This window comes from Eutrigla gurnardus (genome assembly GCF_963514095.1).
Source record: "Eutrigla gurnardus genome assembly, chromosome: 18".
In the NCBI taxonomy this organism is placed as follows: Eukaryota; Metazoa; Chordata; class Actinopteri; order Perciformes; family Triglidae; genus Eutrigla; species Eutrigla gurnardus.
This window is the reverse complement of record NC_139929.1, coordinates 5539342-5557450: the sequence shown is the minus strand read 5'-3', so window position 1 is coordinate 5557450 and position 18109 is coordinate 5539342. Positions and strand designations below refer to the sequence as shown.

The following is an 18109-nucleotide window of genomic DNA, read 5'->3' as shown; positions in this document are numbered from 1 at the left end:
TTTTGAACGTAAACAAATAGCTGTGGGAATTTATAGCTGCGTGTCACAGTAAACCCACAAACTTGGGGCGTATCAGAACTGCTTTCTAAAGCTGCCGGTTGTGATTAGAACCTGAAGGGAGATTCATGTTCTGTGGTGAAGGTCGAGGATTATTATTTCTGTTAAGTTGTGTCTTCATGCTTCAGTTTTTCAATATTAAATCAAGATGATGATCAACCTTTTACAAATGTGCCTAAACAGAACCAGAAGTTGCTCTGAATGGAAATCTGAATGGATTTAATTTGTGACAGATGAAGTCCTCCTGCTGATAAGGGGCGGAGCCTGGATGAACGACATGTTTTCTCTGTCGAGGGTTGGAAAGGGAAGTGGGTACTGACCAGGACTGTGGTCGGTTTGAGGTCCAGCTCCTGGCGTCTCGCTCTGATGACCGACCCTCCAGTCAAAGTCATCATCGGCGTCCTGAGAAAGCTGGCAGGTGACTTCCCACTGGTTTTCATCCATGTCGAAATTACAAGCGCCCGGCAGGCCGAGGATGTGATCTACGAGAGAGGGAAGGCGTGAGAAGTCCGGGGCTGAAAGTAGTGTTTTCTGTTCTGCAATAAAGATGGCTCGACTCTCAATTCCAAAGAAAGCTATTTCCCATTTTCTACTCACCACAGTCCGTCTCATCGGATGCGTCGACACAGTCGGCCTTGCTGTCGCACACTAGGTGGGACTCGATGCAGTGGCCACTGTGACACACAAAGTCTGTGACTGCAGGGCAACTGTGTGGCTGCACAACATCTAGAGAAGCACACACAGAAAAACAGATCAGAGGGAGAAACTATCATCATTCGTGTTTACATTTCACATCAGGTAATTTATTCCTTTTAAAGGAACGACTCACTAGAGGAGAAACTATCTTCCCTTTTCCATTCAGACGGATCATATCTAGCTTCAGGGGAAAATGCATTCACATCTGTGTCTTATTAAAACTTCCTGTTCTCTGCTCTAAAGGACACGAGCAGCGGAGAAAACAGTAAACAAAAGCAGACAAAAGGCCTGTCAGGGAAGTCAGAGCCTCACTCCTCCAGCTCTGCTGCCTTGTATGAGATCAGGTGGAGCAGAGACCCAACCAATATAACTACATTACAGACTTCAGGCTCGGTTAATCCCATCACAGAATATACTAAAAAAAAACATTTAGCATGCATTTAAAATGTAGGGAAGTTGTTTGTAATACCCTTTTACCACCAAAATGATAACGTATATGCAGGAAACATGGTAAAATTTACTAAAATGATGATCGAGCTCTTTTTATATCCGTTACTTATACCAGAAGTGGTGATTATTGGAACAGTGGAAAGTCTAACCAAGATGGTTTTGATGAGTCAAGTTGATAATCACGGTGGTGAAAATACTGATGTCTGGCTGGAATCTGCTGGATTTGAGTGGGTCGTATTCATTGTTTTGTACTTAAATGACCTGTAATAGCAAATCTGTGTTGATTTTATTCATTATATATTCGCTTTAACGTCAAATCAAATGGCATCGCACCAAGCAAACATCAGCATGTCCACCCGGGTGTCGATCGGAGAAACTTTTCCACTAAAGTCAGATGTTGTGGGTTGTTTTTTGATCCGATGGTCTCGTTTTGGACCGACGCCCGTCTGCTTTGATCAATGTCAGCGAGTTTATCTCCAGGTCAGTGTTTATGTGTTGCAGAGAGCTTTGGCGAGGCCAGGACACATCCCGCATGGTGTCCAGCCTTGTGCCAGGTCCTGTTTAATATGCAACATCTGCCTCGGACATAAACATCGAATGGTGTCTGTCAGCGACTGTCTCCGTTCATAAACTGCTGCATCTCTACCAGCAGCGGAATCAGTTACATACCGCAAATGTTCAGTTGAAAAGGTTTTTCCAAGTACGTTTAACATTTTATTCTTGCATTTTCAAAGACGGTCAATTTACAGTAATTCAGTCATCTTCAAAGACATTTTTAAAGCAAGATATTATGAGATATTGACTGGTATGAAAAGACTGAATCGAGTGTGGGTTTAAAAGCATGAATATTTCTCTCAAACTATCAAAAGTTCAGTCGAATTAAAGTTCCTTTTTTAATGAAAAGTTTAACTTGTACTGCCCTTCTGCACAAAGCAACCTTAATATACTGACTGTAGAGGTTTGCTGAACACCAGTGACTCTGATTACTTTGCCAGCTGGTGAGATCGCCGGCTTTACTTTACCACTTTCCACTCCAACGCTCCAATTTTGGGGACGATGAAATTTCAAGGCATTTCCCCTCTACACACTCTTAACACCTCACACACAGATGAAAGTGCTGCGAGGTGTTGTCACACAATAACACTTCATTCTCCAGTTGTACAGCGCAAATGAGGTACTTGACTCGTTTTCATTTAAAACAGCCCGACTATGTAAACAAAAGCAAGGAGACGCTCAGTTAATGGAATTATATTGTAGGAAATAGTGGTTTGCTGCTATATTAATCATCTGGATGTTGTTTTTTGCTCATTTAAAACACTTATCTGCAGACCACTAGATGCAAAGAAGATTTACAAGATCAATACCGGTCTAAGTAGTTAGCCTAGCATACAATTTTGGACTTTTAGACGGAGCCAGGCTAGCCGTTTCCTAGATTTCCATGCTTTATGCTAAGCTAGGCTAAACATCTTACTTAAACTCTACCATACAAGTATGAGACAGGTACTGATGTTCTCAACTTACTCCTGGTAAATAAGCATTATTTGAGAAATGTCAAAGTTTGCCGTTAAAAGAGCAACTTAACACTAAATATAAAGATAATTAGACTGTCAAATTGTGAATTATATCTTTTATTGCTGTTCATATCACCTACTTGGGGCACAGTCTCTGAACTCCAGGTCATCCACGGCGGCTCCCCCGCTCACGTCCCTCGAGCGGACCCCCTCGAAGATCACCTCAAAGTTCCTCAGCTTCCTCAGAGGGACCTCCGCTCGGTTCCATTTGTTCCCTTGATGGCCCGTTTTGCTCCATGCCTCCCACAAATCATTCTCCGTCTGTGGAGGAGAGCGGCGTTGACAAAAAGGACGATCGCGTGGTGACAACGTCGACTGTAATCATTTCAGAGAACCTTTCAAGTGGATACGAGGATTCAGCAGTGATTATTTTCAGAAACATATACGTCAGATTTTGAAATGAGCTGAAATTCATTCTTGGGCAGACTGCTGAGAAACAGTGAACATCATCTAAGAGGAGTCATTAAAATCTCATTAGCATAACATTGTAGTAATAAGTCCCCCTGCTATGAGACCTGCTATTCAGCATGAAACTGTGCTCAGCCTGAGTGACGGTAATGGATTTCTCTCATGCCACATATGGAACATATTAAAAGACGGGCCGATGAGTATTCCTCCGTGAGCCCTCTCTGTCTTTTCCCATGGTGCGAGCCAGAGACTAAATCACGACTAATACAGCTTTGAAACAACAAATGTGACTTTTAAAAGGGGTTTAGTGGATGTATGTTGTAACTCTCCAGCGATTCTTTTATGTCCTGTCAAGAGCAAGAATGAGACATTTACAAAGTCATATCACGTCACATTAAAGATGCAGTTTTTGAAAGGAGAATAAGAGGAACTGATGCGGTTATTGTAGGAGAAAAACCAATCTATTCGGCATACCAACTGGGACATTTTGTAGCCAGCAAGGTAACAAAAACAAGCGTACCCAAGCACTTCACACACAATAAGGAAAAAACATTTAAATTATTTTGAACCGACAATAAATTGATCCCACCAAGTATTACCTCACCTATGCACCAAAGGTGTATTCATCCGCTGTAAATAGTCCCCAACAAACGCACCATTTCCTGTCATTCAAGTGACATTTGCTAAAAGATTGCAGTGCCCATGTGTTCAAGAAATTTGGCTTTTTAAGAAATTAAAGGATTAGACCCGAGGCATTAACATTATTAAGCAAGCCTGATGCATCACATGCTTCTGTGGCCAGAGAAGGAGGATATAAACTGAAAGGGCTTCCCTGCGACTTGCATCTAAATTATATCCATTTTGTGTGTGTTTTTGTCTCATTTCTCGCTTGAGGTGATTGGAGTGATTGTTAAAATCAGGTCAAAAGGGGAGAAGCGCTGCACGGTTAAACCACACAGTGTTTAATAGTGGAAAGTATAGATTTTACAACCCATCCTCCTGGAGTTCACGAGTCTAATATTGAGACTGCTATAACTCTGCAATTATTCATAACAGCTTCCTTGTCCTCGTGTTGTTTTAAAAGGAGGCAATCAATCTGGGTCTGAGGGTCTTTTTGGGACATGCAGGTGAGCAATACATTGGATTTCTAACGATACAACACGGAGATAACTTACTGTACTTGGGAGTAACAAGATGTGGCCAGAGGCTCGGCTGCAGTAAAAGGGACCTGGTGTAATGCACTCGAAACCAGAGGACAAGCAATGTCACATCCCACTCTGCAGTTTGAAAGCCTATTAAAATGCACCCTTGGGGTGAGGCGTGCACACGCTGTCTCCTCCGCTTTACGCCAGTGGAGCCCTGGCTTGAAATAATCTTGTTACTGTGAGAGTAGAGCAGAGATTATGAGGCAGCCTTACAGCACGACTTATCCAGATTTATGCCGTGGAGTAAAGGCACAATCCGTAAAGGCAGCCTTAGAGTGACGGACGAGTGTGCGACACCGGCATGTGTAGCTCACACTTGACGTCTCGGTCGAGGCTTTTATTCGATCAATTTGAAGTTTTATTTCCTGTGCTCGCAGTCAGCGAAAAGCGACCACAGTTTGCTGAAAATGAAGAGGTGATGTACATTTGCATAATTTTCTTTTATTATCCCCCAGCTGTGACTGTCAAGAGGCCAAAAAGGAAACAAAGAAAAATGCAATCACAATAAATTGCTTATTTTATCAAAATCCCCCTATATGTTAGCCTTATACTGAATGTTCCACTAAGCTGAAATCCAATTTGTATTCATGGCTTTTCATTGTACAGAACCGCTGGTAGCTGTTTCTCTGTCGGCTCGACTTCAATTCACAGCGCATCCATGTTTTTCCTCACTTAATCTTTGCTCGGTTAAGAAATATTACAACACTGATCTATTAGCATATTGTTTTTATCGTTACGCCATACGTAACCATTGAAAAGAGCAAATGGAAAGCTTTGTAACTTCATTTTAAAGTGAATAAAAAGTTTGTTTATGTGGATTCTTGCTAAGTTAGATGAAAAGACTGATCCCACATTACATTAAATATGAAGCTTATGTAGCTTAGCTTAGCATTCAACTTAACCATTTTAATGCAGACACATTTTAATGTCAGATGACAACTGACGTACTCGGGAGTTGTCCACTCACCTAACTCTCAAGAAAGCAATGAAGCGTATTTAATCACAGTTTTTATTCTAATCATACTTTTTAAATAACCTAATTGTTGGAGCTGACTAACAAAAACATGAGGTGTTCAGGATTAATTTTATCCCTGAACCCGAATCCCATCTAGAATTAATTTGCTAATCCCACATGACGTCCCCTTGTGATGCTGGAGCAGAATTTAATCAGACCATCACTTCTGTCAAAAAACACACAAGATCCGCATTTCAGAGTTTCCACAAATATTTGTGACAGAGTCGTTACTCCAAAAAAAAGACACGTTTTCGTTTCATTTTGAAACAATAACCAGGAGCAGGAAGAGCGGATGATTCCCGTCACCTCTAACTGCACCTGATAATGATTATTAAGTAATACCAAAAACAGAAAAAGTGCTTTTTTTGGGAGTCAATCTGGTAATTTCCTTGCACCACATGCAGTGATGCCTACATAAAAACGACTCCATGTCCAGTCGGAGGACGGTTATCAGTGTGATGAATAACGACTCAGTTCACAGGTGTGGTGATAAAAATAGACAGGACTATTGAGCCTCTTGTGAGGCTTCAGAGGGAAACACTTGCCAGGTAAATAAAATCCCCTCCCTCCCACTCTGTGTCTCTGCCCCGTTGAAGTCTCCGCCATCATCACCATAACTCCCTTTGTTCTTCAATCAACCTTTAAAAAGACGGCTCACACTAGATTTATACTATAAAGCTCACAGAGTGTGTTTATCTGTAGTCACGCCTGTACAAATACACGTTTGCCTTTAAGTAGCTGTTGTGACACGAGGCAACATCAGAGCTATGAAAATGCTAACATGTTGTAAATTATAACCCGGAGCAATAATGTGTAAGTGCTAATGCCTTTGAAACTTCTAGGTCACAAATGCACTTTACATCATTTATGATACACGGGTGACTGCCGGGACATAAAGTAAAATCATATAGGATAACCTCTGACCTCACCGCCCTCTCTGTCTGTGTCGTTGATTCTCTCATTTTCATGCCGAGAGCTGACCTTCTTTTACATTTCCCACCCAAACGTCAACAAGCGGGACATGTAAAACAGTCCACATGCATTCATCATGTGCTGCCTCTCACAGGCTCACGCCATCAATCAAACCAGCCGGCGGGCTCGACGGGAAGACTGGGGCGAATCCCATGATTGGAATTTCTAAGAGCGGCGTTGCCCTGTCTGGACCAAGACTTTAATGTGCAATCAATAACATACAGCAGTAGGGTGGCAGTAGGGTTGTATGATAATTAAATTGAAAACGGCATCGTTAAACGTAACATCCACAGAGTATGTGATGAGTATGAGAGACACAGCATTTTAAGTTACTTTACAGTCGGAACATTTAATGCTTGAATCGATTTATATTCTATATTTCCAAGAAAAAAACTGCCCTTTTTCTCTCTACTTACAGAGCGGCTGCTATGCTGTGGGTCGGGTCAGCGCTATCAGCTGTAGCCGCCATATGAGATATGATGTGAGGATTGCAGAGCGGCGTCCCGGTGGTAGACAGTGTGGCACGCTCGAACATACACTAAAAGCTCAGCTATGCAAACAAAGCGAGGGGAAGGTCAGATAACAACTTACACAGAGGGAGAGCGAATTCATTCATTCCTCAGAAAAATATTTCTCCACTATCTTTACATAGCAAAAAGTTGTTTGCTGTTATATTAATGTTCAGAGCGTTAAATACAGCTCCTTAAATAAATATCACGTAAAAAGAACATTAAATTCTGGGCCCTTCAACCGGGAAGCCAAGAATTAATCGGCTGAGACAGTAACGTTCACAGAGCAGAGGTTGTACAATGTAAACACTGTGGTTCAACGAGGACAGTCCATGTTCTTTCCAATATTGGTAACACTTGGAAAAATGTTGCACAGATTCCATTTTTCAATTCGTTTTTTCTTCGTCTTTGATTTATGGCAACATAGTAAAACATTGTGATTTGAAAAGCGATGCATGAATATATATATTTTCATCCTTAAAAAATAATTTTTCTAAAATCAGATGAGCACCGTCGATGACAAACATTACTCAGACAGAAATGAATCGTGCATCTGTTGGGAACTGCACTAACTGCGTCAATTAAGTTTGTTAATAGGATGCATTCATGGATGATTCTGGTCTTTTCATGGTGTTTTGTTTTACAATAAAAACAAAATTCTCAAGATTTACCCTTCCAGGTACTTTTGAATACTGAATAATTTTGACTTTCCCTCCTAAGAATCACATCATGAGCTCTGTTGCCTTAATGACTTCACTGCTGCAGCATGAGACAGTATGACTGTCATTTCTTTGCAAGAGTAATGACATGCGACCTCCTGCTATTTGAAGAAAAAAAAAGATCACAAATTTGCATGATAACTTGCTGACATGTTTTGCAAATTGTGCAAATGGTTTCTGCAGCGCTGACAGGGACACGCTAGTAATCACTGGCGTGCTGCGCATATGTGAGCATGTGAGCCAGATGTGCACGCTCGCGCACGCGACCGCAAGTCGAAAAAGATGAATCTACTCATGCACCTTGACCTTGAGTCCTGCCTGACGAAGTTAGAGTTGAGACTGCACACCCTAAAGGATGGAGGCACATTAAATCACAGCAGAATTACAAGTGCAGAAAAGCTGCAAGCAGAAATCTTAATCCATAAAAGTCAACCATGCATACACAAAAAGACGGCTGGATGCCTAATAAGCGGGAAGCCTTGAGAACTGGCAAGGTCTGGGTGTTCCCAGATGGTGGGGTGGGGCTGCTCTGGGCCGACCACCACCACCTTGACTCACCTCGAATCCCACAGAGTTTGACAGGCCCACCTCTCTTTTTTTACCAAAGTACTGACACCACTAGACATCAGGGCTAATACGATGTGATTACTGTCTACATGAACATGATTTAATATGTTCGGGCTCCGGTAACTACGCTTGATGGAAAGCGACGGCTCTGCAGGGTTCGTTTAATTCACCATCAGGAACTGGCATCAGTCAAATCCATCATTTCTTCTGAGGGCGTGCACAGGGATAGTTTACCTTGATCAGCAGGCGGATTGTTCCAGAGGCCTTGTGGGAAATGTAGTACCAGAAGGAAAGCTTGCAGATGGCACTCGACTCTTTCCAAACGGAGCTCCTAATATGAGCCTTATCGCCTTTGAGTCCCACCGGTGTGGCTTCCAGATAGACGAAATGACCTAAAGAGAGAAGAAAGAGACGTGGAGGAGACGGGCAGCGACCAGGGAGACGAGGAACTAGATAAATATCTCTGTATGAGCTGCTCTCGCAGCCGGTGACAAATTGCAGCGTGGGCCCCAAACAGTGTGGTCGGGGGAGCGGGGGGACCTGTGGTCCCAGAGTAATCTCTGACACAATCTCCTAATATCTCACTGCCGTTCGCCGTCCGGGGACCACTCTTAAAGTTTCTCACTCGAGTCAAGCTCATAAGGAAGGAAGAAAACCTGGGAGGAAGGCTGGGTGCAAAAGCAAAGGCATCTGTGGAGCCTCTATATTTCTAGCATTTGAGAGAGCTTTTTATCATTAAAACGTTCAGTAATGGACAATTTTCATGGTCTGCATTTCACACCATTTCCCCCGAGTTAAATTGTTAGCGGTGGAGTACGCCGTTCCCACTTTTTCAGATTCAGGCTGCCCTCTCACGAAAGGAAACCAGGCATGCACGTAATGTTTTTAATTACATCTCATTGATTCATGAATCCTGTTCATCAGTGCTGTATCAGCTTTAAGAGTACTTAAGAGAATCACCTCGATGAGTTGCGCGTGCAATTGTTGAAACGCACTTGTTTATTCATGCATATCCCTCGTTATCATGCACAATGGAATGGAATGGAATTACAGCTCCACGAGCCCCGCATCAATCTGAAAGCCTCACCTGCTGTACATCGATTTAGTCATGAATTAAACATTGTGGACCGCAGCAGCTTGGCTTTAACAGGTAGAATTCTAACAGTCAGCTCAGTTTCATTCTCTCCGATTACACAAAACCACCAAGAAGTGAAGACGCACTTCAATTACACAATGGTAATTCAAAGAGGAGGCTAGAACAGTACATTTTCCAGCTTTTAAAATGATTCATTTCAAGGAAAACCGTGAACACGTACCGCTTTCATTCGTCAGCGTGTGATCGTATGGAGGCCGTATGCTTTTCACAGATCCGGTCCCCAGAGTCCAATCGAAGTTATCGGCCAGGGAGCTCTTCCAGCCACAGCGTCCGGTCTCGAAGGAGCAGGAGGTCCCGCAAACCTTCTCATCGGTGCCGTCGCCACAGTCATCTGTGAAATCGCAGCTCTGCCCCGCGGCGAAACACCGGCCATTTTCACAAGGCAAGAAGCCTGAAGGGCAGGAACCTGGAAACAAGACATGCTCATATAATAAATCCTCATTTTTGTGACCTCAACGTCAGTCATTAGCCGGGTACATTTCCCAGCATGGACTTGATCATCGTCATATGGCTTAAAGCATATTTTTCAGCATTTAAATTACTCTAAATAGGACAATAATTTACTAAATTAACTTCAACTAGCATAAACTAATGTTTATAATGTTTAACAACACAATAAATCAAGTGAGAAGGAGGGTAATTTTCTCATGGTGGCACTGATCCTTTCATCCAAGCAAATAAACAGTTCTCAAAATGTCAAACTATTCCTTTAAAATTGGTTATTGCAATAAAAAATGCTGAGTTTTTTTCTTCCATCTTCTGTGTACTTCACCAGATTTAACAGCACCACAAGACTTCAGTATTAACTTCAAAGCAGAAGAAGTCGACCCAAGAGTGGGAGGAGCATCTGCATGCAGCGTCAGGGTCTCTTTAAGAAGCTTAAGGGGACAAGGAGGCATGGAGGCAAATCATTGTGTCATTGGGCGACGGTGCTGCAGGAGGCTGTAATCTGCTTCTTTTGGCGCCACACATTCCAGTGGTGTCAGTGCTTGGTTTTGGGGAGTGTTCGATAGGCAGACAAGGCGTGATGAAGAGGGGTAGTCCCTGTAAGTAAAGGAGAGACGGGGGTTTAAGTCCCTCCTAATCCTTTGTCCCTCTTCAGATGCGTAGGACCAGAAGCAATGAGTCCTAAACAAAAGGCACATGGGAAGCCAGGAAGCCACGGCTCCCGACTGTGAAGCCGTGCTGTCTCCACCTGATGTGGAGCATATTATGAATTCATTTTAAAAGTTAATAGGTCACTTCTTTCAGCATAAAATCTCTTTACATCAGCAGTCCTTCACCTGTTACTCTCTGAATGTACTTATCGCTCCTCTGTAGTTCCAGTGCATATCTTGTTACATGGTGTGTGCAATGTGACCTTCACACCAGCGACCCACTGTCCTCGGGTACAGCATGTCGGTCAGTCACCCTGGGTGGCATACTGCCCCCTGGTGCAAGGATGTCACTCCAGATTTTTTAATGAATTGAAATTGGAATTAGAAGTCTTGAGAGAGAAAGTGAAAGAAGTTGTCCATGATCCATTGTTGTCTTTTAACATCAAAATGTCCTGGTCCCTGCTTTGCTTTGTCTCGTACATGAAACACAGGCCGTCATAGCATTAAAACCTCTTATAGTAAGACAATCTGGCACAAAGAGTGTGCCTTGTGATCAAAAGCTGTCATTGAGAAAAGATTCAATTAAATGTGTGACACCTGAGGCCACCGATGACAAGCAGAGGACACGGAGATCACGTCTGCTAACTAGTCTAAATGATTGCTGGTTTCATCTATCCGCTGTAATAATGTTATGAGTGTGTGTCAGCTTCTTTCCCATACGGTCATAGAGGTGTTAATTAAATTGGAAGTAGCATTTACATCATAGTAATTGGTGGTGTTGTACTGGACTACATTACATTCAGAAGTGTATCTAATATTCTGCACGCCTCATGTGTATAAATAGAGAGGGGGGGGGGGGGGGGGGGGATGAGAAGCACCTCTGAATGTAATGAAGAAGAGTAAAACGGCATCTTTAACTACGACCTCAATAATCTACACACGATTCGTCATGAAAACGGAACATTATGAGCTTGGTACAGGTCGGTTTGATGGCAGGGCTGTTGTATGAGACTGCATTGTTAATACAGTACAGTGAGACAGTGATTTTGAGAAAGGGTTGCATGCAAAATGAAAGGGAGGAGGAAGAGAGTGCCATTAAAGCCTTAATTAAAGACCATTGTGAGCGCAGAAGACATCTTTCTATTTCTCTTCGAGTTAATGTGATACATTTTCTCATCGCTTTCATTATTTATAAGATAATCTGCTGCCTGGTTTATAGGCAAGACGATAAAATGTGAATCTTGTTTCTGATTTGCTCACATGCTGTTGTTTCAGGTATTCTACAAGGTCAAGATCAAATTCCCAGCCATAAAAAAACCAAACACAATGTGTCCCACCACTCCATCATACAATAAGTGACAGTGTGACAGAATGAAGCAGTGGATGAAAACGCTCCTGAGGCGCTTCGGTATATAATTACAGTTCCTGCTGTCTCATCACTACACCACGTTCTCTGCAGCCTGCAGCAGCTGAGGAGCAGTGAGAGCTCCTCTCCCGCCCAGGATGAACTTCACTGTCAGGGCAGCGGCGCTGCTCCCCGTCTAAACCGTCAAGAAATACATCCCATTCCTCTCCTTTCTATTTCCATCCTGCTTATTTGCCCTGCTTTTACTTTTTCTGAAAAATGAATGGAAGAAGAAGAAAAAAAAACATCTTTGTCCTTTCTCCCTTGCATATTTCTTGTCTGGTATTTCTCAACATAGTTATTCTTGTAGAATTCTTGATATGATTTGACTAGAATGACAGATAAGGCCAAATCTAAACATGGGACGATTTAAAACTTAAATTGCAATAGTGAGTCTGTTCTTTCTGAGAATTCCTGTTTTTTTTATTATTATCCTGATAATGAGAATTCACCGCGATCAACTTGTTAGTGTTTAAAATTCATAAAACATCATCTGAATGTGTACATGTATCTTACTTTCGATGCAATCACTGGGCTATACTGTCAACAGTACTTTCCCGTTGACAGTAATAGTAAGCTAGTAAGGGGTAAAAGGATTTATTTATGCATTATTCATGCACTTAAACCATTCACACACATTCAAACACTGAGGATCTAATATTATCTAATATACTTCGGCATGCAGACTGGAGGAGCCGGGATTCAAACCGCCAATCTTATTGGAGAACAACTCGCTATACCTCTGAGCCACAGCTGCCCCCAGTAAGTAGGGTAAAGAAGGCAGAAGGAGGACACATTGCTGTTTAATTATTTAAATGATATTATTACAGCATCATAAACAGCACTGCGTTCACCTCTACTTTCAATTGAGGCAGAAATGTCAGATGCTGATATCTCAAAACCTGGACAAATAAAGCCAAAATAGCTAAAAACATCTTGTTACAGCAGGCACCGATATTGGCACGCTGCTCAGGACAGAAAGATAATTTGAGCATCCTTTTGAACCTTGAGAATATTGGTGAAGGCGTCAAGCAGAGCGGGAGGGAAAGATAACAAACAGCATTAGCATGGATTCATCATTAGCAGGCAGACCTGCGTTACATCTCAGCGAGGCCGCACCACTTCACTGCTCTCTAGTGACTGATTAAAACCCCGACTCTGCGGGGGTCCACCTATTCACCGTAAGCGCCTTCACTGACAAATGCGGTGAGACAGCGAGACGAGCGAGAGAAAGAGACGGCTGTGAGGGGGGAATCCAACACATCACGCCACTGCTGCCCGACAGAAAGCTTCTCCGGCTCATCTCAAACAGACAAGGCGACTCCTGCAGAGGCCGCAGAGCTTCACAGTGTCTGAGCACAGACAATACAGAGACTTCTCTCCGACATCCAATTCAACAGAAAGCCAATACTATTAATGGGCCATTATAGCAGCGGTAACAAAGGCAATACATTCAGCTCTTGTTGATTTCTCCTGGCTTTCTCCCTCATAAAGATATAAGGGATGCAGATGAACCTCTAATAGAGGAATAACAGGATCTTTTTATCACGCTGTCAGTGATTTTTGAACATTTAGAAATATTTTTCCTGTAGGAAAGACTGCCGTCCAAGCATCGTCCATGCCGCAATGGAATTAAAAAGCTGTGATTGACTGGCGAGGTCTTTCAGAGCGATAATGAAAACCAATATGTGATAGCTTAGTCTACTATTGTTCCAGTATGAACAAACCAGAACTTTTACTATTGTTTTCCAAGGACAGCGCCTTCTCGACCCCGTAGTCTTTGTCTACTAAGCTGGAAGAAATACTTCACCGCCAAAGCGACTGTTTGTATATCAACTACTCATCCGTGTTACCTTGAATTCTTGAAGAAAATGTTTTCCTTGCATGCCTCCACGGTGAACGACGAATCACAAAACAGAGAAAGGTCTCGATGAATTGAAGAAAACTGTTACACAACTCTCACACAACTTGTTCTGTATAATCCATGACTCATTTATCCAATCATACGCTCAATACTTCAGCATCTTCTCTGAAGTCATCTCCATCAATACAACACCCACTGAGGAAATTATTGCTTCAATTGGCGACCTCAACACTAATTGAACGTCCACATAAAAGGCGCTTAATTTCAATTTAATTTTTGCATTAAAATCCGATAGTTGTTAAAACATTTCACTATGTACTAGATTTAATAGCAAACCATTTAATTAAATGTGATGGATAAAAGTCCTGACTATAAAAACAAAGAGATAAGTCCCTGGAAATAACAACATGAAAAACTCCAGTAGCAGATCTTCAAAAGGAGCTTATCATGTATAAAACAAGGGAGACAAAGTAGAGTGTCCAACCTGCGGGAGGCGAAGGAGTGCTGTCCTCTCCTCCAGCTGAGGAGACAAGCAGACATCCTGGAGAGAAAGTGATGTCATCCAGGCAGATGTCACCCTTCGGACTTCGGCCCACCTTGCCCTCAAACATGACCTGAAAGTCCCTGTCGTGGCTCAGCGGGATCTCCATCATCTGCCAGTAGTTGCCCTGATCCCCCGTCAGGTTTTGAACCGGATGAACATGTCCTCCACTTTTCCTGAAGACGCTGAGCGTCCCGATGCCATCTCCGGACATGTGGAAATAGAAACGCATCTGGAGAAAGGATGCATAATTAGAAATATGCCCAAACAAATTCTGACTCAAAAACTGATTTTGCAGCTACATATTTGAAGAATAATGCTCTAGCATACACATTCACTTGTTTGGCACTGCTTTCTTTCCATTATCTTGTTCACTTCACTTTCCCCCACAACAACTATTACTTCTCATGGAAGAATATGGAAAGAAACCAAAAATATGGCCGCAGAATGTTAATTAAGTTTTAAGCCAGTCGCTGGATCGATGCTTGAAGCTTGGCGATAAATTGTGTTTGTACATCACACAGCGCTGAGACAGTGCTGCGTTTTAGAGGCTCAAACAGCTACAGCTGTACAACTAACCCCCTCCGTCTCAGGAGGGAGACCGACCGTCCTCTGCTTCTCACCTCTCCCCTGAACAGGCCTCCCCGTCAGCTTAATTGGTGCCTTTTTTGCCGACTGCGTGACTGATTGACAGGCCTGGAGTCGGATAAGACAGACAGGATGCGTGGGGAGAACCGAGCAGTCAATCAAGACCACGTTCCCGGTGGGAGCGTCAGGCTGACAGCGGGGAGGACGCACACATCGCACTACGCACATTGACTCGATTTGTAATTGCTTGTTTAGTTGCAACACATTTTCAAATGCAAGCTCAAGGAATATCTATCTATATTCTAATAGAAGCATTAATCACAAGGGAAAATGCCTAAGTTTTGTTATTTCCTCACTGAAAATTATATTCAGTTATATGAACTTTACAGCTGATTACATCACTATTTCCACTTCCTCTTTAGTTATTTGTGCACTAAATTACATATACATAGAATATTAAAATATGCAGCATCTTCAGTGCGTAGTTAAACATGCCACACAGAGAGCAATGGAAATGTACATATTTGTCTCTTTAAAATTGAACAAACTGCAGGAGGTTTGGATGCACAGAATACAGATCAGCCTTCAAGTCATGAACGCCACATGAGTTCTTATGTTTTATTAATTTTTTTAGTGTAAATTATTCCATGTATTCTTTAATAGCTTTTTGCCTTTTATTTTTGTGGGTTGTCTTTATTTATTGAAGCTGTATATGCTATGCAGAACCTTTGTTCTCCATGGAGCCTCAATGCAAAACAAAAACAAAAGTACATTCAAAGTTATGGCATCATACTAACTTATTTTCCAGTTTGAATTTAGTGGCGTCTTGTTTTCTCTGCGACCTCACCTTGCACTCTGAGCTCCTGCGGCTCAGCACGGGTCCTGATATGCGGGCGGTGTCTCCGGCTGCCTGGGGGAAGGAGGTCTCCAGGTAGAGGTAGTGCCCCGCCGGGTCTCTAAGGGTGTGGTCGCTTGATGGCCCGGTGCCAACTGTGGGGGTGCTGCCCGCTTTTATCAGCCAATCAAAGTCATCCTGTCGACACTGACGCCAGGAGCAGAGGTCGAACTCAAAACTGCAGCGCCCCCTAAAGCCCTCTGAAAGACAGCAATAACGTAAATCAACCCAGGTTATCCATATTAATCTTTTGCACACACGAGTGGAGGCCTCACTGCAGACGTAGGGGTCCTCGTCGGAGTTGTCCCCGCAGTGGTTGACGAAGTCACACAGGTTGTCCTGAGGGATGCAGAGGCCGTTAGCGCAGGCGTACTGCTCAGGTGTACACGGCTGGTCTGAAGGCAGAGGAGGGGCGCAGTGCAGGAAGCTGACATCGTCTATCACCACATCGCCCATGTAGCTGATCCCTCGCTTGGCCCTGAACACCACCTGACAAAGGACAACAAAATGAAGACTCTGATCCCAATCCGTCACGTAAACATCACATTTATTTTAAGACACCAGGGTCGACGCTTAATATCATCGGACAAGGCGTTGGAACATAAGAGCCGATAGCTGCTGACCTAATGACTGATTTTATTCTGCTGTCAGTTGGTGAAGCTCCCAGAGAAAATAAGAAAATATACTTTGAGATTCATGGCTCCTCAGAGTGAAAATGACCTTAAGCTGCAGATTGTACTATCAGCAGAGATCTCACTATATCCAGTCTGACAAAGGTTGATATGCAAAAGTGAAAAAGGCCGCAGTACTTCGTCAAAGAGACGACCTCTGTCTGAATAGTCACAAAGATCCGGAGTAACTTCAGCAGGCAGACACCACGAAGGGACTGCAGCTCTGATTCCTGTCACACTCACAAGTTAACACTCATTAGGCTGAATTAGACTCAATCAAGTCATTGATCATCAAGTCTGGGTGTCCAATATAGTCTAGACCTGTTACATTGATGTGCACAGTCACTTAAGAGTCTTTCAAACTGAATGTCAATAACCTGAATAGCATGTCTATAAAACAGTCATCTGTTGTCGTATCATTGATTATAAACACAATCATTTACAGACCTGGATGTCATTTAATAACCCCAAAAACACTTCTCCACGTCTCCATTTGTTGCCCTGGTTACCAGACTGAGACCAAACCTCATGAGTGACATTTCCGTACTTCAGCAGCACCTGCAAATACAGAGAGAAACCTGTTACACCGAGTATGATTCTCACACTGAAAACAGTATTTTTTTACTAGCCTTACCTGCAGTGATCCCACTGTGAATCCACCCATGTGGTACCAGAAGACCAGGGTGCACTGTGGCCCAGTGGACGAGATGGCAGATGTCTGGAGGTCAGTGGTTTGACCGTAGCCACCATTTGAACTGTCTGCACACATGTACCAACCCTCTGGCCTGCCTCTAAAAGAGGAAAGGCATCAGAGTCCAGCAGTGCATGTTTGCATCAAGTGATAGCTTGCGTTATGTATGCTCTTGTATGCAAGTATTAAATACTACTGCTCTGAGGCAGGTTTCTGGACACTCATTGCTTTGATTGTGCAACACCTTTTTCTATTGTACGATGAATCGTTGTGAAGGTTTTCCACTTGAATGCCCAGAATGCCTCTCTTTCTCTTTTTTTGTGATGTTGAACAAACCCTGTTATATAAAAAGCACTAAAACTATCACTTCTTTGGTTCCTTATCTTATTTTTCTTCCACTGGCTCCTTCTACTGCAAATTCAAAGATCCCTTCCAGACACAAAATAAAATATTAACTTGTAACTTCTCCTTCTCCCTCATTGAAAAATCCAGAATCTATGAACCGCTGGTCATCAAACGTCTGGTTCTTCACTGTAAAGTTCGTGCACAACACGCATGCATGGATACGTCTCTCAAGTTTCCAGATCACGCTCGTGTAAGCTGCTTATTTAAGGCGAGTGCAGAGAAGCTTTCCCTATTCAGCAGATGAATGTGGAAACAGGCACGTACATCATTCTTCACAGTGAAACATCCAATAAGTAAACACATTTTATTTATTTCCATAGTCTACTCAGTTGTTATTTATCTCTTCTATAACAGTTGTGATCATTTTATTTGATTTTCATCCATTTGTTTGTTTTTAGATTCATCCATCTTTCTGTGTAAAAAATAGCACCATACATAGTTTTGCTGGTACTCACAGGGTGTGGTCATTGATGGGACGGTGGTACTGCTCCCCATCGTGAATGCTCTCCCCTTGGTCAGGTGACCAGCGAAATGCGTGGATTGGCACCAAAGAGGAGTCGGCGCTCTTCCATCCGCAAGTGTCACCGTCTTCAAAATCGCACCGTTCCTGCACTGGAGAAAGAGAAA

General features: G+C 42.8%; 1 protein-coding gene across 1 annotated transcript in view; it reads right to left on the bottom strand.

The window, feature by feature from the left end:
- malrd1 (MAM and LDL receptor class A domain containing 1) overlaps window positions 1-18109 on the bottom strand; it is a gene marked incomplete at its 5' end in the record, with an annotated part of 44048 nt that overhangs the window by 10203 nt on the left and 15736 nt on the right. The window contains 11 exons of the mRNA XM_084033654.1: window positions 378-539; window positions 655-783; window positions 2855-3035; window positions 8404-8561; window positions 9486-9731; window positions 14176-14464; window positions 15668-15915; window positions 15991-16204; window positions 16834-16944; window positions 17021-17177; window positions 17938-18094. Coding sequence (XP_083889780.1) covers window positions 378-539; window positions 655-783; window positions 2855-3035; window positions 8404-8561; window positions 9486-9731; window positions 14176-14464; window positions 15668-15915; window positions 15991-16204; window positions 16834-16944; window positions 17021-17177; window positions 17938-18094 — 2052 coding nt within the window. The remainder of the gene's footprint in view (window positions 1-377; window positions 540-654; window positions 784-2854; window positions 3036-8403; window positions 8562-9485; window positions 9732-14175; window positions 14465-15667; window positions 15916-15990; window positions 16205-16833; window positions 16945-17020; window positions 17178-17937; window positions 18095-18109) is intronic.